The sequence below is a fragment of the Bos mutus genome, chromosome 2, assembly GCF_027580195.1.
Source record: "Bos mutus isolate GX-2022 chromosome 2, NWIPB_WYAK_1.1, whole genome shotgun sequence".
In the NCBI taxonomy this organism is placed as follows: Eukaryota; Metazoa; Chordata; class Mammalia; order Artiodactyla; family Bovidae; genus Bos; species Bos mutus.
In genome coordinates this window covers 135,412,754-135,436,057 of record NC_091618.1, presented here as the reverse complement: position 1 = coordinate 135,436,057, position 23,304 = coordinate 135,412,754, and the positions used below count along the sequence as shown (strand labels likewise).

The 23,304-nt window shown below is 44.2% G+C and overlaps 1 protein-coding gene across 1 annotated transcript in view; it reads right to left on the bottom strand.

Moving 5' to 3' along the window:
* The window catches only part of OCA2 (OCA2 melanosomal transmembrane protein), a 284,959-nt gene that overhangs the window by 224,143 nt on the left and 37,512 nt on the right, over positions 1 to 23,304 (bottom strand). Inside the window, exons 3-6 of the mRNA XM_070381524.1 lie at positions 12,673 to 12,771; positions 10,044 to 10,232; positions 5,180 to 5,237; positions 2,539 to 2,611 (exon numbers count right to left, since the gene is read on the bottom strand). Coding sequence (XP_070237625.1) covers positions 2,539 to 2,611; positions 5,180 to 5,237; positions 10,044 to 10,232; positions 12,673 to 12,771 — 419 coding nt within the window. The remainder of the gene's footprint in view (positions 1 to 2,538; positions 2,612 to 5,179; positions 5,238 to 10,043; positions 10,233 to 12,672; positions 12,772 to 23,304) is intronic.

Here is a 23,304-nt window from a genome sequence, read left to right as displayed (position 1 = left end):
CTTCTATGCAGAGTACATCATGAGAAACGCTGGACTGGAAGAAACACAAGCTGGAATCAAGGTTGCCGGGAGAAATATCAATAACCTCAGATATGCAGATGACACCACCCTTATGGCAGAAAGTGAAGAGGAACTAAAAAGCCTCTTGATGAAAGTGAAAGTGGAGAGTGAAAAAGTTGGCTTAAAGCTCAACATTCAGAAAACGAAGATCATGGCATCCAGTCCCATCACTTCATGGGAAATAGATGGGGAAACAGTGGAAACAGTGTCAGACTTTATTTTTCTGGGCTCCAAAATCACTACAGATGGTGACTGCAGCCATGAAATTAAAAGATGCTTACTCCTTGGAAGGAAAGTTATGACCAACCTAGATAGCATATTCAAAAGCAGAGACATTACTTTGCCAACAAAGGTCCGTCTAGTTAAGGCTATGGTTTTTCCTGTGGTCATGTATGGATGTGAGAGTTGGACTGTGAAGAAGGCTGAGCACTGAAGAATTGATGCTTTTGAACTGTGGTGTTGGAGAAGACTCTTGAGAGTCCCTTGGACTGCAAGGAGATCCAACCAGTCCATTCCGAAGCAGATCAGCCCTGGGATTTCTTTGGAAAGAATGATGCTAAAGCTGAAACTCCAGTACTTGGCCACCTCATGCGAAGAGTTGACTCATTGGAAAAGACTCTGATGCTGGGAGGGATTAAGGGCAAGAGGAGAAGGGGACGACAGAGGATGAGATGGCTGGATGATGGACGTGAGTCTCAGGGAACTCCGGGAGTTGGTGATGGACAGGGAGGCCTGGCATGCTGCGATTCATGGGGTCGCAAAGAGTCGGACATGACTGAGCGACTGATCTGATCTGATCTGATCGAGCTTGACTTGACCCAACCCCACTGTGAGCACCAGGGCCACTCTCCTGGGAGTTCCCAGCTCACGGTCTTCGTACTGTTCTTCTAACAAGCATGACCATCTACTCTGGTCTGGTGTTCTCAGAACAGAGAACTATATCCTGAAGGCCCATGCATGATGGAAAGAAAGACACACAAGCAAAGTTCTTCTGAACTGCCAGCAATGTGCTGCTGCAGTGCACGGAACAAATCTGTAAGGTTCACCTAAACTGTGGAGACTCTCAGGCTTATCCTTCAGTTTGCTTCAGAGCTTATCTAATATTGGGCTCAGAAGCACTGTCCAGAACCTCCTCCTTGACCAAACTTGAGTCAGGATCCTCTGAGCCCTCTTCTCAACTAGGCCTTGACCTTGGCCTGGTGAGCCACTGAATAGGGATGCTAACATCTTCTAGGCTCTTCTTCTTCCATGAACTCCAGCAAGTTCTCACAGGGACAATGAGTGGAATGGGGAGATCCCTAAGAAAGCCTGAATTTAACAGGGAAGCACATCAAATCTGGAGCCCAAGAGTACAACAGAACCCTAAGAGCTGGGGGCAGGTAAGATGAGAAAGCAGCCCTACCCCTGAAGGATGGGTAGGAACAGTGCAGGGCCTGGCAGGCAGATGAAAGAAGGCTGAGAAATTCCAGGTGTCTGGGGCACTGACGGTTACCATGGCAACCATAGACCACAAGACAGCCAACATTTAATTGGATTTACATAACTCCCCCTGGCCCATAGAAGTTAAGGTGTGTTCACCTTCAAGCTTAAAACTTCATCTCTGCTATGGACTGAATGTCCATGTCCTCCTCTAAGGGATCTTCCTGACTCAGGGATGGAATCCATGTCTTCTACGTCTCCTGCATCGGCAGGCAGATTCTTTACCACTGAGGCACCTGGGAAGCCTGGGTCTCTAAGGAAATAGCTGAAAGTAAATGAGGTCATAGGTTGAGGCCCAGATTTGATAGTATCAGTGTTCTTGTAAGAGACAGAGAGCTCTCACTCTTTACACACACACACACATATACACAAACATAGGAGACATAGCAAGAAGGCGGCCGTCTGAAAGCCAGAAACAGAGTGCTCACTAGAAACCAAATCAGCCCATCCTGACCTTGGATGTCCAGCCTCTAGAACTGTGAGAAATAAATGTCTGTTGCTTAAGTCATCCAGGTTGTGGTTCTGTTGTAGCAGCTGAGACCTACGAAATGGCAAGAGATCCCAGAGGATAGGAAACCAAGCAATCATCAAGCTCAGATGACACTGCCAAGGAAAGAACCAATGAACTTAAAGTTAGGTAAAGAGGAACCATTTAAGCTAAGACATAAGAGGTCAGGGGCTGGGGGTGGGGTTGGGGGGACAGAAAGAGCATCCAACAGCCACAGAAAGCTGGGCCTTAACTAAAATACACTGTTTGCTGTCACCTTTCCATGGGGAATCTTCCCACCACCCACCCACTGCTGTCTCACTAAAGCCCCCTCCCTTTATGTTCTGAAGCCTTATCTTTCAACAAACATCCTGGAGGAACAAAAAACACATGGGGAGTGATCATGATTGCTTATGCTGTGACCTTGAGCAAACCATCCTAACAGTTCTCAGGTCTTTTCACTTTGTGACTCAACCACGGGTGACCGTCCATCTCAAAAAAGGTTCAGATACAGTAGCTTTCCAGCGGTGACACAGCCAGCAATTGCCAGAGCTTTCCTTGATCTGGATACAGGCTAAATAAAATCTGCAACAATCAGAAACATTTAATGATAGATTTGTGGTGTGACAGCAATAGGATTTAATAACTTTGATAAGAGCTGAAAATAGGGTTATGATAATTGTGCTGCTTGATGTATCCAAAATTTACCTACTTACTCTGAATAGTTTTTCTGAGATATTAAAAGATAAAATTCTGATCCATTAAACTATTTTTTTTTTTTTTGCTACAATGGGCCTTATTATTGATATTTGACAGTTTTAAGGATTGACTGCTGCTGCTGCTGCTGCTAAGTCGCATCAGTCATGTCCGACTCTGTGTGACCCCATAGATGGCAGCCCAGCAGGCTCCCCTGTCCCTGGGATTCTCCAGGCAAGAACACTGGAGTGGATTGCCATTTCCTTCTCCAATGCATGAAAGTGAAAAGTGAAAGTGAAGTTGCTCAGTCGTGTCCAACTCTTCTCGACCCCATGGACTGCAGCCTACCAGGCTCCTCTGTCCATGGGATTTTCCAGGCAAGAGTACTGGAGTGGGGTGCCATTGCCTTCTCCAAGGATTGACTACTGCTGCTGTTGCTAAGTTGCTTCAGTCGTGTCCGACTCTGTGCGACCCCATAGATGGCAGCCCACCAGGCTCCCCCGTCCCTGGGATTCTCCAGGCAAGAACACTGGAGTGGGTTGCCATTTCCTTCTCCAATGCATGAAAGTGAAAATGGAAAATGAAGTCACTCAGTCATGTCTGACTCAACAGTCCCATGAACTGCAGCCTACCAGGCTCCTCCGTCCATGGGATTTTCCAGCCAAGAGTACTGGAGTGGGTTGCTATTGCCTTCTCCATGAAGGATTGACTACCCAGCCCTAAAATTAAATTGTCAGAGGAGGGCAAATGTGGTTTTCCTGTATGGAAGAGTAGGGAATACAACCCATATGATGGCAAGAGCTCACACTGTGGAATTTTCAGAGCACCTTATACACCCTCAGAAACTAAATTAAAGTGATGATGAGATAACAGATTACAGAGGTTCAAAACAAAATCCTCAAACTCTGTTTTGGTTGTGTCCACAAAACACCAATATTTCAATTACCAGAAGAGTGAAGACCAGACACAGAGTTCAGGTGAGCTCACAGGGATCAGGGGAGACTTGGCCCAACCATACCTCCCAGTACACCCTTGAAAATCCAGTACACCCACCCACCAGGCTGTGCTAAGCAACTGGGTCTTCAGAAACACACAGTTGTTTGAATAGGAAGTAGAGAGGCAAATTGGTAGCCAAAAAAGTAAACTCATGAAGTTTTCAGTTCATTGTAATTGTTTTTAGCCTAGATTTCCTTTCTGTAGACCCCTCCTCTCCCCCATTATGGGTTATTAAAGAGTTGCCTGTATTCAATTCAATTCAGCCAATACTGACTTCGTGCCCGCTTGCTGTCTGAGATGCAACATTGTTCTCTACACATCACACTGAGAAGAGTCTTGTCATGCACTATTCTCACATGCGTAGAACCCCAGTCCTCGTGCCCACACACACAGATAATGAAGACCATGTATTTACAGCTACACGTGGTCACACACATGCAGTTTCCAACCACAAAGGGCACCCAGCACAGCTGTCACCACCGGCTGCCTGCTGAGAAGAGCCATAACCACACCAGTCCTGGAGTCCACAGGGCACAGGTATGGAAACACTACTCACCCACCCCTTCCTTGCTCACAGTCTCATATCCTGTCACATCCTGGGGTCTCTCAAAAATGGCCCACACAAAGTATCCTATGCCAATGCTAAAATTAGATAATAATTATTAACTGCAAAAATAACTCCCTAGGCACACACACAAGCTCAAAATGGTCACAGACCACAAAAGACCTACTTGTCCCACAGAGGACAGCACACACACAAACACACAGGCAGACATGGATCCTCATATCCACATGCACACACACAGATTGGGTGGGGGGAGGCTCACAGTTGCTCATTCAGCAAATGCATTTTAAGTGCCTATAATGTGATCTTGGCTAGTGCCACATCAGGGCACATACCACACAAATGCTGGCAATGACACTCATGACACCTCAAGTCAGAGGAGCACTCAGGTTGCCTCCAGGGTTCTAGCTCTGCAACTATCCCTGGGGATGCAGGGCAAGTAAAATCAGAGCAGTCTCCAGGGAAGAGGCAGACACAGAACTTCACTCTCTCCCAAACAGCTGGGCGCCACTCCAAATGGGCACTGAGACATTCCTAGGGGCAACCATGACTGCTGGACATGTCCCAACACAAATAAAGAGTGCTTACTGCATGTAGTTGAAAAGAGAATTTGGCAAGCCACTTAAGGTAGGGATTAAGACCCCGGGGCAAGCTGCCTTCTACAGACCACAGCCAGATCCTCATGGTTTCCACTGTACAAAGTAGGACAAAAGTAGAGGAATATTGCTAGGGGCGGGACTCCCCAGCTACCTCCAGACTGCCATCTCACATCCCCTCAGCATTTCCTCCTAAGAAATGTGTGTGTGTCCCACACCTCAGGTGCCCTGCTACCCAGCCCGAAACACCCAGGGACTCTGCTAAACAGACCCCAAGGCTCAGCATGCCATGGTACTCACAGAGCACAGCACCACAAAGACAAATAAGCCTGTGACTTTTAGCCACTGTACACAGCACCTGCAAGAGAAAAGACAGGTCCCAGATCACGCTGATGGCAGTCTTATTTGCATGCACCCACAAAGGTCAAACCTCAGATATCTGCTGAAGCCTTGGGTAATGTCCATCTCAAAGAATTCCACATAGAATTCTTTGAGAATTCTTTCTATAACATGATATGAAGGAGGATACTGCTGAGAACACCAATGACCTGTTGTAAACATACAGCTTCATGAGAAGCAGTTCAGAGGAGGTTACAGGAGGAAACAAAATTAAACCTGAATGTCTGAACACATCTTCTTGTCAGAGATGCTGAAGTTCAAGATTTGGGCCTCTTCACTAGCTTTTTAAAGGCTCTGGTTTTCTGGAAACAAGCTTTATCTTGGCTCTCAGATTCATATTTATCAATTATTTTCCCTTAAGTTTTCTGGAAGGTAAGAATATGGATTTGATCATTGAATAAACATTGACTGAGACATAACCAAACAATTCAAGAAAGAATTTGCAGTGTTGTAACTGGTTGTACCAGCAGAATCCTTTAAGAATTCCTTAAGAGATAATTCAACAGACAATCCAGCCCTCTGTGGACCCCTGATAGTCATCATTACACACTTCTTAATTGTGACCCTCAGGCCTTTGGGCAAATATGGTCCTGGCAGCCATTCCTGGCTTACCTCTGCTCCTTTCACCTCCTCAGGGCCCACTAGACCCCATCTCCTGAAGATATTATCACTGCCCAGTTGCTGGAGAGTGCTCTCCCCTGGTTGCTTCCCCAGGGCAGGCACTGGGGTATTTGTGCTCAGCCCCTGCCAACGTGCTCAGCCCCTGCCAAAGATAAGGTGCTGGTATACAGCCTGTGCTTGACACATGTTTGTAGAATGAGAGAAGAAAGTCTATATTGGAACATCTTTTTCGAAATGTTTCTGATCCTTTCAAAATGGCAAAACCTTGTTCTGCATTCTTTTAGATTTAATGAATTTGATGAATAATTATATCATACTTCCAAATTATGATCAATAGTTCCTATTCAAATGGGAATAAAAAATATTTCTTTTTAAAGCATGAAGCATTAATTGAACTATCCTAAACACAAATGTCTTTCTACATAACTGACACATACAGCAGAGCTGACCATCCAAAATAGCTTTTACAAGTTTCAACAATAATGTGTAGTACTTTTGAGACATGTTAAAAAGAATGTCACTAAATCTTTCAGTTAAATGGAAAGTTGGAGGCAACTACTCTATGAATCATAGAAGATAAAACAACTACTGAATGTGAAGGCTTAAATGTACTGATCCCATTTTCCATGCCACAGGATACTTGAAGAACCTCACATCCTCTGGAGTTGTGAGCCAGCATGCTGGAGAAGGCTGTAAACAGTATCAGGGCTTAGCATCACGGTGAATGACAGGGACCAGGAACCTGTTCACATGCTTTCACATAATTCAAATGATTTTAAAGAAGATTAAACTGGATGAATATTTACCACACCTATAGCTAAGACCAGTCATGGTAAAGAAACTACACATGGCTAGAAGTGAAACCGTTAGGTGTCTTTTCAGGGGGCTCCAAAGAGCTCCTCGTCCTTTATGTCTCAGTGCAGAAAGAATTCAGCGAGAGATAAAGTAATAGATATAAGTGATGTATTAGAATAGGACATTTGTGAGGCTTATAAGTGAGTGGGTGAGACAGTGTCACACGCTGAGAACTCAGTGGGCCATAGTTTTATAATCAAAGGTAAAGTGAGGAAGGGGAGAAGACATCTTTGTCTTTCTTGAGTAAATGTCAAGCTTCCACCATCCTCCTCCAGGTTGAGCAGGGGAGTTTTTCTTGTCTCTATATGATCAAGCTAAATTCACAAATTATTATTTTTTTATGTGTGCAGAGAGCATGTTATTGAACTCACTAGGCAGGATGGTGTCTCATGCCACCATTGTTTTATTGTTTTGAGGCATGTCTTGTGCTTCTGTTGCATGGTTTGTTGCTAAAAAGGTCTGCTAGGTTTTGGTTTTGTGGTTAAGCAAACATGCTTTCTTGAGTAATCATTAAAGTACAGGAGTCTCTCATTTTTTCCACTACATTCCCCAAGTGGGATTTAATTACCTACATCGTCCCTTCACTCTATCCCTATCAGGAGGCATGGTCGAAAAGACATCTCTAAGCATTGGTGGGGGACCTGGGGTCACATTCCTGCCCCTATCCCTCTGCTTCTCTCAAAAACCTGCAAGAAAGTGAAAGTGAAAGACACTCAGTCATGTTTGACTCTTTGTGACCCCATGGACTATACAGTCCATGGAATTCTCCAGGCAAGAATACTGGAGTGGGTAGCCTTTCCCTTCTCCAAAGTATCTTCCCAACCCAGGGATCAAACCCAGGTCTCCCACATTGCGGGTGGATTCTTTACCAACTGAGCCACAAGGGAAGCCCATGCATGACCTCAGGCAAAATCCTTACTTTCTCCGAGGTACCTTCCTTTATCTACCTCTCAGGATTGCCTGTAACATCAACAGGACAAATGAGAGTGGGCCTCTCTGGCTAAAGACAGATACACTTTGGGATGCAGGCAGGTACACTTCTAATCAGCCCTTCAAACAGCTTCAGAAAAGATGGGCCCCCTTATGTAGAGAAATAATAACACTAATATTTGACAGCTTCATGGTGTCCTCTCACCTATCCATGGGTTTTCGCATAGATCATCTTAGTGGAAGCCACAAAAGGCTGTGGAGCAAAGGGAATGCCTTTGTGGAGCAAAGGTAACAAGGAGATAGTTGCATGGACATGCCTGGCCCCTGCTGGTTCCTTAGCTACCTCTGAGCAGATACAGAATGGGGACCTTGGTGGTCCTGGTCCACAAGCTTTATTCTGTTTCTAAAACTGCCACTTTCAAACATACGGTTTTCAATAGAACACTTTCTTTTTTTTTTTTTTCAATTCTTCTTTCTTTTTTTTTTTTTTTTTAATTTTATTTTTAAACTTTACAATATTGTATTAGTTTTGCCCAACATCGAAATGAATCCGCCACAGGTATACCCGTGCTCCGCATCCTGAACCCTCCTCCCTTCTCCCTCCCCATACTCTCCCTCTGGGCCGTCCCAGTACACCAGCCCCAAGCATCCAGCATCGTGCATTGAACCTGGACTGGCGACTCGTCTCATACATGATATTACACATGTTTCAATGCCATTCTGCCAAATCTCCCCACCCTCTCCCTCTCCCACAGAGTCCACAAGACTGATCTATACATCAGTGTCTCTTTTGCTGTCTCGTACACAGGGTTATTGTTACCATCTTTCTAAATTCCATATATATGCATTAGTATACTGTATTGGTGTTTTTCATTCTGGCTTACTTCACACTGTATAATAGGTTCCAGTTTCATCCACCTCATTAGAACTGATTCAAATGTATTCTTTTTAATGGCTGAGTAATACTCCATTGTGTATATGTACCACAGCTTTCTTATCCATTCATCTGCTAATGGGCATCTAGGTTGCTTCCATGTCCTGGCTATTATAAACAGTGCTGCAATGAACATTGGGGTACACGTGTCTCTTTCCCTTCTGGTTTCCTCAGTGTGTATGCCCAGCAGTGGGATTGCTGGATCATAAGGCAGTTCTATTTCCAGTTTTTTAAGGAATCTCCACACTGTTCTCCATAGTGGCTGTACTAGTTTGCATTCCCACCAACAGTGTAAGAGGGTTCCCTTTTCTCCACACCCTCTCCAGCATTTATTATTTGTAGACTTTTGGATCGCAGCCTTTCTGACTGGCGTGAAATGGTACCTCATAGTGGTTTTGATTTGCATTTCTCTGATAATGAGTGATGTTGAGCAGAAAAGAACACTTCTTTCAAGTGAATGCTCATGCAGAAGCCCCAGCACACAAAGCAGGGAGAGCACTCCTCCTCTGACCCCTGCAGGTGGTCCTGCGAAATGCCCTCACATCCCCCATGCATGTGCATGCTGTGCCTTCCTACATATGCATGGAGGGCTTGGCCTCTCTCAGACCCACCCAATCCCTTGCCCCTTGTGAGGAAATTAACGAGATGCCACCAGTCTCTCGTCCCATGCTTTCACATCCCATGTTCTGTAAACAATGGCTTTGCATGGGTATGTAACAGCTGAGATCACTTAGAGCACTGCACATATGCTTCACGAGGTACTCGCTTGGCCACGGGCTACTTTTTTCTGGAAATATATATATAAGCTTCACCTGGAAAAGCCCTGAAGGGTTATGTGCAGTTATGTTATGTCTGCTGCTATGGCTGCTGTGCCAGCCAGGAGACACCTTTCCTACAACTCTTCACATTTTCTTCCAGCCTCTTAGCTCGTGCCTTGCCTACCATGGGTTCAGTGAACAGTACACACAGTCAGATTCAGCAAGACAATTGGTGTCACAAACAGGATCAGGGAGAGACCCCTAAAAACACTCTGCTGCATGTGCAGAAACCTTAGTCTCTGGTTATAAATGATAATATCAGCTTCTAGAACACCACAGGGACTATTCTCATCTGCAAACCCTCATGGGCATCAAGACCCCAGCCACACAATAGAAAGGAGTATGGGATGTTAGTCATTAAGGTCCATAATTGGGTTTTCCTGCATCCTTAAAAGCTCCATGCTGGTTCAAATGTGCCCTTATCTATCTTCCAAAGCCTGAAAGAAAAGCAGACTACTCTCCAGGAAAGTACCACCTAGCCTTCCTTCCCTGTCCTTGGGAAGGATGTCCTGAGGGCAAGACCCACTTCCCTGCCCCAGCCCAGTCCCAGGGCATGCGCTGTGTGACCACCACCCCGTGCCAGTGGTGGCGCTCCCAGTCTTCCTACCTCAGCTTGGCAAGACGGAACCTGATGTGAGCACTGTCCAGAAGCTCCCCCTTCTCTAAGAAAGCGGATTCAGAGGAACCTGCCAATTCTCTGCTTAGCAGGGATCTTCCCTCCCACTCAGTTGAGCTGTCCTCCCAAGATTCTTCACCAGTAATGAACTCTGGGTGGCAAACGGGCATGCACCATGACCTGGAAATTGAGGCTTTGTGGTTATTTTCACAGCAACAGTAGCATCTCCAAAACAGTTCATCTCAAAGGTGAGCATAAAATGTGAAATCAACCCTGGTTTTTAAAAGGACCATAAACATTGTAATAGTGTCAAGCTGGTAGGAATAGATCTTTCTTGACATCACAGACCCTTGACTTCAGGGAAATCTTCTGGGGTCACACAATCTTCAAAATAAACTGTGGCCCCTCAAGAAACATCAGCTTGTTCTGAGTTTGGAATTTTCCAGTAAACCTTTTCCTGGCTCAGACCACCTCTAGTGCATTTCAATTTTTGCTTTCTCTTTGACTGTGCTGGAGTTCCCAACACCTGGTTCTGTTATACTCATCCTGAAGCACAATGAGTGATGTTAGCCTTCCCTCCTCTGTACTAGGCATCTTTCTGTAATGGAGCTGTAGAGAAGATTGTGTACGTTGTTTTCCTGCCCAACATCTACAGGAGCAGGAATGAGGAACATCGGTGCTGGATTAGATGGACCCAAGAACAAGACCTCTATCTAGAAGGATGGATCAAGGGGGATCATAAATTTTTATCAAAATTACATATGGATGCATTGTTTACTTTTATTGAATCCCTGAGCTTCTAAACAAGTCCTTCAGTACAGATTCTCAGTCAGCACTTGCCTCTAGTAAGGCTGCTCCAAAGCCCTGAATTCCCCTGTATTGCATGGAATACTTGTGGGATGGCAGTATTGACACAATAGCCACAACTATTATGTTATGCCTCTCAAACCCAGCTAGCTCAATTGGGCATTGTGATTCTCCTGAACCCTTATCACTGCTTTAGGACTTGTTCACAACAAGAAAAAAAGTTTTATTCATAAGGAGAAGCTCAAAGATGCAAACTAGGCTATGTGAAACCCATATGTAATATCCATATTCTGCTTCCCAACTGTGATGTGAGACAGAGCTCAGCACCCCAAGGCCTCTGTGTTCCAAGACCAGGATAAAAGCTTTCATGTTCTTGAGTTCTTGGTTTTCTAGAGAATCACGAGTTGAAAATGTCTCAGGCCTTAACAGTTTACCAAGTAATTCAAAGGAAAGCATTAAAGGGAATGGATGGTGAAGTGTTCATTTTCAAAGTTACTCATTAGGAGAGATGAGAGTTGTTATCTCCCTGGTGGCAGAGGCCTTGCTAGGTGCTGGGATGGGATGAAGAGGACTCAGGCTGGCAGGCATAATCACAGGTAACACAAGGACAAGTTCCAAAGTCAGGACATGCATTTGGTGTTTGAGAGCAAAGAAGGAGCATTGACTCTTGAATGAGCTGTGGAGGAACCAAGGTTTTACAAAGGAGGTGACATTTGAGCCCCCTTAAACTTGAGTGGGCCTGACCTGGAGAACCAAGGAGAACAGGAGTTCCCTCTCATAAAATGGACTCAGTGGGAACTTTTTCAGGGAAACACAACTTGTCATCAAGAGTTTCCTGGAAGAAGCCAGATTGGCTCTGCATTGGAAGGTGACAATCAAGATTCCTATACCCTATCAAGTTCCCATGAACTTGAGTCTTTGGACGATGAGACCAGGAACCCACATGGCATATGAGCACCCTCAAATTCTGATGCACCCTAAATGGTGAAGGCTCCCAAACAGTTACAGACAGAGCTAGGGAGAAGGTGGGAAGTTCCTCAGAGGCTGTGGGAGGGAGGCTGAGTGCAAGGGTCAGTGGGCAGGAAAAGAAGGTCCAGGACAATGTCCCAAGATTGTAATGTGTGAGCAATCAGAGAACACCAATGAGGTGACTCAGGTTTCTGGAAGTTTGCCTGCAGAAGGAAGGGGAGATGAATTGGAGGACTGAGTTAGGGTTCTTCACCCTAAGGGAGACAGTCTGTAACTCATCCTACAGAGCAGCTCTGCCTATTGGTTTCAGAACCAGGCAGGTTTATCTTCAAAAGGAACTTATAAGAAGTAGAGTTTTCTTTCAAATCATACATTTTAAACTTAATAATTATTGACATTGAGTTAGGTAATTCTTTATTGTGGGGAGGTGTTCTGTGCATTGCAGTATGTTTAGCAGCATTCCTGCCCTCTACCATAAATGCTAGTAGTACTGCTTCCCCATTTATGACAACAGAAACATCTCCTGACAGCGCCAACCTCAGCCACAGTTGAGAAGCCCTGACCTCTTGATACAGCCTGTCAGAGCTATGTGCATGCATGAGTGTGTACATATGCTATGCACTCATGGCAGGGTTATGCTCAAGGTTATTTGGAAATTCATTAGGCACAGAATACAACTACTAGAATCATGAACACATACTGAATTGACAAGGATCTAGCAGAGACCAAACATGTCAGGTAAAAACTCATCTTATTCTCCAGCATGAGTGTAATGAGCATAAGGGTAATGCTCAGAGATTTCTTAATTTCATAAGAAAGAAAGAAAAAAAAAAAAAAAACTCACCCTTTTTCTTGTGAGAAATTCCTCAGCAAAGGAGTGTTTTCTGTAAAGCAGGGTTCTTTAGACCTGGAGCTGAAGACTTGGGAGAAAGGAGGGTGAGACCTGAAAGACACAGCGAAGGAAGGGATCATTAACAAAAACTGAAGGATGTGTTCACTGGTGGTTACAGCTAGATCCAAGAATGTGCCCCAAGAATCAGTGGTAAACTTCACATGTTATATCTGAGTTGTAAAAAGTTGGAGTTTAAGATAATTAGAGACAATTTTCTACCCCAGGCTAAACCACACTAGAAATACAAACAGAAATTCACACAGACTAGATGCTGTGGGGTCAATACTTTTAGGCTCACTTTAGTGTTATAATAGAGTCCAGTCATGTTTGCCATTCCATGCAGTTTTTCCTCACAAAAGCCATGTTGCCAAGGGTTCCCAGCGCATTTGCCAAAACTGCTTACCCAAGTTGACCAACTCTGCCAGAGTACATGGTCGATATGTCATGAATCAGTCACACTGGGGGCCCCTTGAGGATGACCCCCTGGGCCACAGCAGTGTGCATATACATGAGCTCCACCCCTAGAAAGCAGTGACATACTAGTGCTGCATCATGGCTGTGTCCATTAAGTCAGGCACAAGAGGAGAGAATATAGCATGTCTCCTGCTATGGCTACTGCACCAGCCATGGGAGAATACTGCTGTGCTTCACTTTCTGCAGCATAATGGATCTCACTGCCAAGCAGGGACCCAAGGTCTCATAACGTTCATCATCTCTGTCAGTTACTGCCTCTCTGTCAGAGATGCTGGGTTCTTCAGAGCCACAGGGTTCTTGCTGTAGTGCCAATATACATTGCTCTAGTTCTTACAAGTGTCTTTGCACATTGAGCACTGGTGCAACATCGCATAGGGCACAATTCATATTCGCCTTCAGGACAGTCAGGAAAATCCACCCCATGGTACCAGTGACAGTCCATGCTGCCTTGTTCAGCTAATGGGAGTTCAACCATACACTCAGGCAGAGTTGGTCAATTTGAGTAAACAGTTTTGGCAAATGCATCGGGAACGCTTGGCAACATGGCTTTTGTGACTTTGGGACACAGGGATGGGCCCAGCATTGAGAGAAGTAGAGGGATGGCATGAAAGATGCCATTTTGAAAGTCAAAAGACTCCCAAAGGAGGCCTGAGCTGGCAGGAGTCCCATCCAGTTTACAAGGATGCAAAAGTGGACTGATTTGTGCAGAGGTATACTGTAAAGGCTGTGTCTTATGTAGAACAGTGTACAGTCAAGGCTGTCTCCTGTGATGTAGGTTTAGTAGAACAGTGTACTATAAAGGCTGTGTCCTGTCATGTAGGGTTAAGAGAACAGTGTACTGTAGAGGCTGTGTGCTGTGCTCTACGTTTAGTAGAACAGTGCACTGTACAGGCTGTATCCTGTGATGTAGGTTGGTAGAACAGTGTACTATAAAGGCTGTGTGTTGTCATGTAGGTTTAGTAGAACAGTGTTCTGTCAAGGCTGTGTCCTGTGATGTAGGTTTAGTAGAACAGTGTACTGTACAGGCTGTGTGTGCTGTGATGTAGGTTTAGTAGAACAGTGTACTGTAAAGGCTGTCTACTATGATGTAGGTTTAGTAGAACATTGTGTTGTAAAGGCTGTGTCCTGTGAAGTAGGCTTAGTAGAATTGTGTACTGTAAAGGCTGTGTGCTGTGATGTAGGTTTATTAGAACACTGTGCTGTAAAGGTTGCACCCTATGATGTAGTTTTAATAGAACAGTGTACTCTAAAGACATTGTACTGTGATGTAGGTTTAGTAGAACGGGGTACTGTAAAGGCTGTGTCCTATGATGTAGGTTTAGTAGAACACTGTGCTGAAATGGATGTGTCTTGTGATGTAGGTTTAATAGAACAGTGTACTATAAAGCCTGTGTCCTTTGATGTAGATTTAGTAGAACGATGTACTGAAAAGGCTGTGTGCTGTGATATAGGTTTATTAAACACTGTGCTGTAAAGGTTATGTCTTGTGATGTAGGTTTACTAGAACAGTGTGCTGTAAAGGTTGTGTCCTGTGATGTAGGTTTAGGAGAACAGTGTACTCTAAAGGCTGTGTCCTGTGATGTAAGTTTAGTAGAACAGTGTACTGTAATTGCTGTGTCCAGTGATGTAGGTTTAGTAGAACAGTATGCTGTAAAGGTTGTATCCTGTGATGTAGGTTTACGAGAACAGTGGAATGTAAAGGCTGTGTGCTGTGATGTAGGTTTAGCAGAACACTGTGCTGTAAAGGCTGTGTCCTGTGATATAGGTTTAGTAGAACAGTGTACTGAAACAGCTGTGTCCTGTGATGTAGGTTTAGTAGAACACTTTGCTGAAATGAGGAGCTACCCCATGTCCAAGGTCAGGGGTGGCAGCTGTGAGTGCCAGACTGTGACGGCGCAGGAGCAGCCGAGAGAAGATACCCACATCCGAGGTCAGGGGCAGCGGCCAGGAAGAGCTACCCCATGCACAAGGCCAGGGGCGTCGGCCAAGAGGAGCAATCCCAGGTCCAATGAGCAGTGGCTGCGCAGGCACAGGAGGGCTGAGAGGAGCTACTCCACATTCAAGGTCAGGAGCGGCAGTGGTGAGGAGATGCCCCTCATCCAAGGTAAGGAGCAGCAGCTGTGCTTTGCTGGAGCAGCCATGAAGAGATATCCCAAGTCCAAGAACCCAAGTAAGATGGTAGGTGTTGCAAGAGGGCATCAGAGGGCAGACACACTGAAACCATACTCACAGAAAACTAGTCAATCTAATCACACTAGGACCACAGCCTTGTCTAACTCAATGCCCTGTGGGGCCACCCAAGACGTGTGGGTCATGGTGGAGAGGTCTGACAGAATGTGGTCCACTAGAGAAGGGAATGGCAAACCACTTCAGTATTCTTGCCTTGAGATCCCCATGAACAGTATGAAAAGGCAAAATAATAGGATACTGAAAGAGGAACTCCCCAGGTCAGTAGGTGACCAATATGCTACTAGAGATTAGTGGAGAAATAACTCCCGAAAGAATGAAGGGATGGAGCCAAAGCAAAAACAATACCCAGCTGTGGATGTGACTGGTAACAGACGCAAGGTCTGATGCTGTAAAGAGCAATACCGCATAGGAACCTGGAATGCTAGGTCCATGAATCAAGGTAAATTGGAAGAGGTCAAACAGGAGATAGCAAGAGTTAATGTCGACGTTCTAGGAATCAGCGAACTAAAATGGACTGGAATGGGTGAATTTAACTCAGATGACCATTATATATACTACTGCGGGCAGGAATCCCTCAGAAGAAATGGAGTAGCCATCATGGTCAACAAAAGAGTCCGAAATGCAGTACTTGGATGCAATCTCAAAAACGACAGAATGATCTCTGTTCATTTCCAAGGCAAACCATTCAATATTACAGTAATCCAAGTCTATGCCCCAACCAGTAATGCTGAAGAAGCTGAAGTTGAACGGTTCTATGAAGATCTACCAAGTCCTTTTAGAACTAACACCCCAAAAAATGTCCTTTTCATTATAGGGGGCTGGAATGCAAAAGTAGGAAGTCAAGAAACACCTGGAGTAACAGGCAAATTTGGCCTTGGAATACAGAATGAAGCAGGGCAAAGGCTAATAGAGTTTTGCCAAGAGAACGCACTGGTCAGAGCAAACACCCTATTCCAACAAGACAAGAGAAGACTCTACACATTGACATCACCAGATGGTCAAAACCAAAATCAGATTGATTATATTCTTTGCAGCCAAAGATGGAGAAGCTCTATACAGTCAGCAAAAACAAGACCAGGAGCTGACTGTGGCTCAGATCATGAACTCCTTATTGCCAAATTCAGACTGAAACTGAAGAAAGAGGGAAAACCACTAGACCATTCAGGTATGACCTAAATCAAATCCCTTATGATTATACAGTGGATGTGAGAAATAGATTTAAGGGACTAGATCCAATAGATAGAGTGCCTGATGAACTATGGGCTGAGGTTCTTGACATTGTACAGAAGACAGGGATCAAGACCATCCCCATGGAAAAGAAATGAAAAAAACAAAATGGCTGTCTAGGTAGGCCTTACAAATAGCTGTGAAAAGAAGAGAAGCAAAAAGCAAAGGAGAAAAGTAAAGATATAAGCATTTGAATGCAGAGTTCCAAAGAATAGCAAGAAGAGATAAGAAAGCCTTCTTCAGCAATCAATGCAAAGAAATAGAGGAAAACAACAGAATGGGAAAGACTAGAGATATCTTCAAGAAAATTAGATATACCAAGGGAACATTTCATGCAAAGATGGGCTCGATAAAGGTCAGAAATGGTATGGACCTAACAGAAGCAGAAGATATTAAGAAGAGGTGGCAAGAATACACAGAAAAACTGTACAAAATAGATTTTCATGATGAAGATAATCACGATGGTGTGATCACTGACCTAGAGCCAGACATCCTGGAATGTGAAGTCAAGTGGGCCTTAGAAAGCATCACTACGAACAGAGCTAGTGGAGGTGATGGAATTCCAGTTGAGCTATTTCAAATCCTGAAGGATGATGCTGTGAAAGTGCTGCAATCAATATGCCAGCAAATTTGGAAAACTCAGCAGTGGCCACAGGACTGGAAAAGGTCAGTTTTCACTCCAATCCCAAAGAAAGGCAATGCCAAAGAATGCTCAAGCTACCACACAATGGCAGTCATCTCACACGCTAGTAAAGTAATGCTCAATATTCTCCAAGCCAGGCTTCAGCAATACATGAACCAGGAACTTCCAGATGTTCAAGCTGGTTTTAGAAAAGGCAGAGGAACCAGAGACCAAATTGCCAACATCAGCTGGATCATCGAAAAAGCAAGAGAGTTCCAGAAAAACATCTATTTCTGCTTTATTGACTATGCCACAGCCTTTGACTGTGTGGATTACAATAAACTGTGGAAAATTCTGAAAGAGATGGGAATACCAGACCACCTGACCTGCCTCTTGAGAAACCTATATGCAGGTCAGGAAGCAACAGTTAGAACTGGACATGGAACAACAGACTGGTTCCAAAAAGGAAAAGGAGTACGTCAAAGCTGTATATTGTCACCCTGCTTATTTAACTTCTATGCAGAGTACATCGTGAGAAATGCTGGGCTGGAAGAAGCACAAGCTGGAATCAAGATTGCTGGGAGAAATATCAATAACCTCAGATATGCAGACACCACCCATATGGCAGAAAGTGAAGAGGAACTAAAAAGCCTTTTGATGAAAGTGAAAGAGGAGAGTGAAACAGTTGGCTTAAAGCTCAACATTCAGAAAATGAAGATCATGGCATGTAGTCCCATCACTTTATGGGAAATAGATGGGGAAACAGTGGAAACAGTGTCAGACTTTATTTTTCTGGGCTCCAAAATCACGGCAGACAGGGATTGCAGCAATGAAATTAAAAGACGCTTACTCCTTGGAAGGAAAGTTATGACCAACCTAGATAGCATATTCAAAAGCAGAGACATTACTTTGCCAACAAAGGTCCATCTAGTTAAGGCTATGGTTTTTCCAATAGTCATGTATGGATGTGAGAGTCGGATGTAAAGAAAGCTGAGCGCCAAAGAATTGATGCTTTTGAACTGTGGTGTTGGAGAAGACTCTTGAGAGTCCCATGGACTGCAAGGAGATCCAACCAGTCCATTCTAAAGGAGATCAGTCCTGGGTTTTCTTTGGAAGGAATGACACTAAAGCTGAAACTCCAGTACTTTGGCCACCTCATGTGAAGAGTTGACTCATTGGAAAAGATTCTGATGCTGGGAGGGATTGGGGGCAGGAGGAGAAGGGGACGACAGAGGATGAGATGGCTGGATGGTCTCATGGACTCGATGGACTTGAGTCTGAGTGAACTCTGGGAGTTGGTGATGGACAGGGAGGCCTGGCATGCTACAATTCATGGGGTCGCAAAGAGTCGGACATGACTGAGCGACTGAACTGAACTGAACTGAACTTGTTGAAATGGCTGTGTCCTGTGATGTAGGTTTAGTAGAACAATGTACTGTAAAGTCTGTGTGCTGTGATGTAGGTTTAGAAACACTGTGCTGTAAAGGCTGTGTCCTGTGATGTAGGTTTAGTAGAAGAGTGTACTGTAAAGCCTGTGTCCTGTGATGTAGGTTTAGTAGAACAGTGTGCTGTAAAGGCTGTGTCCTGTGATGTAGGTTTAGGAGAACAGTGTACTCTAAACGCTGTGTCCTATGATGCAGGTTTAGTAGAACAATGTGCTGTAAATGCTGTGTCCTGTGATGTAGGTTTACTAGAACAGTGTGCCATAACAGCTGTGTCCTGTGATGTAGGTTTAGTAGAACAGTGTACTGCACAGGCTGTGTCCTGTGATGTAGATTTAGTAGAACAATGTACTGTAAGGCTGTGTGCTGTGATGTAGGTTTGTACAACAGTATACTGTAACGGCTGTTAGATGTGAAGTAGGTTTAGTAGAACACTGTGCTGTAACCCAGGTGTCCTGTGAGTTAGCTTTAGTAGAACAGTGTACTGTAAAGGCTGTGTCCTGTGATGTAGGTTAAGTAGAACCTGTGATGTAGGTTTAGTAGAACAGTGTATTGTAAAGGCTGTGTCCTGTGATGTAGATCTAGTAGAACAGTTTAATGTAACGGCTGTGTCCTGTGATGTATATTTAGTAGAACCGTGTGCTGTAAAGGCTGTGTCCTGTGATATAGGTTTAGTAGAACAGTGTACTGTAGAGGCTGTGTGCTGTGATGTAGGTTTAGTAGAACCCTGTGCTGAACAGGCTATGTCTTGTGATGTAGGTTTAGTAGAAGAGTGTACCATAACCACTGTTGTCTGTGATGTAGATTTAGTACAACAGTGTACTGTACAGGCTGTGTCCTGTGATGTAGGTTTAGTAGAACAGTGTACTGTAAAGGCTGTCTCCTGTGATGTAGGTTTTGTAGAACACTGTGCTGTAAAGGTTGTTTCCTGTGACGTAGGTTTAGTAGAACAGTGTACCATAGGGCTGTTTCCTGTGATGTAGATTTAGAACTGTGTACTCTAAAGGCTGAGTCCTGTGATGTAGATTAGTAGAACAGTGTATTGTAAATGATGTGTCCTGTGATATAGGTTTAGTAGAACAGTGTAGTGTACAGGCTGTGTGCTGTGATGTAGGTTTAGTAGAACCCTGTGCTGCACAGGCTGTGTCCTGTGATGTAGGTTTCATAGAACAGTGTACTGTAAAGGCTGTGTGCTGTGATGTACGTTTAGTAGAACACTGTGCTGTAAGGGCTTTGTCCTGTGATGTAGGTTTAGGAGAACAATGTGCTGTAAAGGCTGTGTCCTGTGATGTAGGGTTAGGAGAACAGTGTGCCGTAAAGGCTGTGTGTCATGATGTATGTTTAATAGATCAGTGAACTGTACAGGCCGTGTCCTGTGATTATAGGTTTAGTAGAACAGTGTACTGTACAGGCCGTGTCCTGTGATGTAGGCTTAGTAGAACAGTGTGCTGTAAAGGCTGTGTGCTGTGATGTAGGTTTAGTAGAACATTGTACTATAAAGGCTGTGTCTTATGTAGAACAGTGTACTGCACAGGCCGTGTCCTGTGATGTAGGGTTAGGACAACAGTATGCTATAAAGGCTGTGTGCTGTGATGTATGTTTAATAGATCAGTGTACTGTACAGGCCATGTCTTGTGATGTAGGTTTAGTAGAATAGTGTGCTGTCAAGGCTGTGTCATGTAATATAGGTTTAGCAGGACTGTGTACTGTAAAGGCTGAGTGCTATGATGTAGGTTTAGTAGAACACTGTACTATAAAGGCTGTGTCCTGTGAGGTAGGTTTAGGAGAACAGTGTGCTGTAAAGGCTGTGTCCTGTGATATAGGGTTAGGAGAACAGTGTGCCATAAAGGCTGTGTGCTGTGATGTATGTTTAATAGATCAGTGTACTGTACAGGCCACGTCCTGTGATGTAGGTTTAGTAGAACAGTGTGCTGTCAAGGCTATATCATGTGATATATGTTTAGTAGGACTGTGTACTGTACAGGCTGTGTGCTGTGATGTGCTACTACCCTCTGATTCTCTTGCGGATTTAAAACAGTGTGAAAGTATTCGGAACCTTTGGGTGGGCTGTGAATGCCACTAAAATCTCCACCTTGAAGCAGTTGGTGCAGCACCTGTAGGGGGTTTTATGGGTCCTTAATAAAATTCCGCAGGAGTGGAGTTGCCCCTGTAGAGGTTTTCCCGCAATTTCACAAGGACAGATGGTGGAATGGACCTGGCTGCGTAAAATAAAGGTGCTCCACATGTGGTGACTGGCTTTTCCAGCCCCATGAGGGCAAGGACTTCAACATGATTTCCAGGTGATACCTGGCATTGGGTTTTGTTTTGTATCAGGGGTGTAACTGATAGTTGTTGTAGTTACTGCTGTAGCAAGATGTAAATCCAAGGGTCAGTGTTACTTGCCAAGGGAACATCACAGAAGATGGACTGCACATAGAATGTGAGGCGAGAGCAAATTGGCCAAGATGGCTTGTTCAGGCTTTCATCCCATGTTTTGTAAATAGTGACTATGCTGACTCATTGGAAAAGACCCTGATGCTGGGAAAGATTGAGGGCAGGAGGAGAAGGGGACGACAGAGGATGAGATGGTTGGATGGCATCACTGACTCGATCAACATGGATTTGAGTGGACTCCGGGAGCTGGTGATGGACAGGGAGGCCTGGCATGCTGCAGTTCATGAGGTCTCAAAGAGTAGGACACGACTGGGCAACTGAACTGAACTGACTACGTAACAGTTGAGATCGTTTATGTACCTCACATCACGAGGTACTTGCTTGGTCACAGGTTGTGTGAGGTAGACATATACATGAGCTCAATCTCTGGGTCAAGAAGATTCCCTTGAGTAGGAAATGGCAACCTACTCCAGTATTCTTGCCTGGAAAATTTCATGGACAGAGGAGCCTGACGGGTTATAGTCCATGGGGTTGCAAAGAGCTGGACATAACTGAGCATGCACACACTTCACATGCACATAACAGAGAGCTACCACCAGCTCTGAAAAACTCTAGACTCTGTAGCCAGAGACCCCAGGATTCAGCTTGGCCCACCAGTGGACTGACACCAGCTCTGGGACCCCCAGGGTCCTAGAACCAAAGACTCCAGCACCCTGGTCTACCCACTAGCAGTCCAGCACTAGCCCTGGGACTCCCTAGGCCTAAGTGCCACCCACCAGCAAAATAACACTAGCTCCACTAGCCCCACCAGCCCAGACCAGCCATCAATAAGCCAACACTAGATCCAGGATCTTTGATCTTTTTTTAAAAGAGAAGTTAGTCTTTAATTTCTTGTTTCATAAATAAAGTGGCTAAATTGATTGCTTTTTGATGATTAGTTAAAGAGACCAAATCCCATGTCTTCATCCAAATACTCCAACTCTTTCTTTGGTTCAACTTTGTGGCTTTGGCAGCAGCAGAAACAACAGTAGTTACAGCACTAGCCCTGTGACACTTTGGAGCTCTTCAGCCATCTACCATGTGACCCAGCCACACCCATCAACTTCCAGGGCAGGGCCTGGCAATCAGCAGACCAGAGGCCAACCACACCTACCAGACCAACCACAGTAGTCATCTCATCACAACAGAAGGACCCACACAGCCCACCCTGGGAGCATCCATAGTGCATTTGGCTCTGGTGACCAGAACGAGTAGACTTCTGGGACACATAAGCATATCTCCTACATAAAGCCACTTCTCTAAGACACAAAAGTGTAAGCATTCTACTTAATGCTTTGAAATAAAAGTATAGAATTAATAAAAATGAAATAACAGAGGAATATATTCCAAAATGATGGAACAAGATAAAACGCCAGAAGAACAAAGCAAAGTGGAGATAACCAATCTACCTAATAGAGTTTCCATGAAAATGACCATAAACATGCTCAACACATTTAGAAGAATGGATGAACACAGTGAGAAGTTTAAGGAAAACAGAAATTATAAAGAAAAATCAACCATAATTGAAGGATAACTTAAACAAAAATACACCAAAAGAAATTTTGCAGTATATTAGGTGATACAGAGGAGCAGATAAGTGAACTGAAAGAGTAGTGAGAATCATGCAAGCTGAATATAAAAAAGAAAAAAGAATTTTAAAAATGGAGAGACTTCTGGGACGGCATCAACATACTAACTTTCACATTATAGGATTCCAAGAAGAAGGAGAGAGAAAGTGGCAGAGAACTTATTTGAAGACATAGTAATTGAAAACATTTCTAACCTGGAAAAGGAAACAGACATTCAAGTCCAAGAAGCCCAGAAAGTTCCAAATAGGATCAACCCAAAGAGATCCACACCAAGACACATTGTAATTAAAATGACAAAAATTAAAGATGAGTCGAGAATATTAAAAATAGCAAAGGAAAAACAACTAGTAATGTATGAGGAAACTCACACAAGACCATCAGCTGATTTTTTAGCAGAAGCTATGCGGTCCAAAAGAGAATGACTTGATATATTCAAAGTGATGAAAGTGAAAAACCACAACCAAGAATACTCTACCTGGCAAGGCTTTCATTCAGATTTGATGGAGAGATCAAAAAATTTACAGACAAGCAAAATCTAGAGGAGTTCAGCACCATCAAACCAGCCTTACAAGAATTATTTAAGGGACTTCTCTAAACAAAAAGGAAA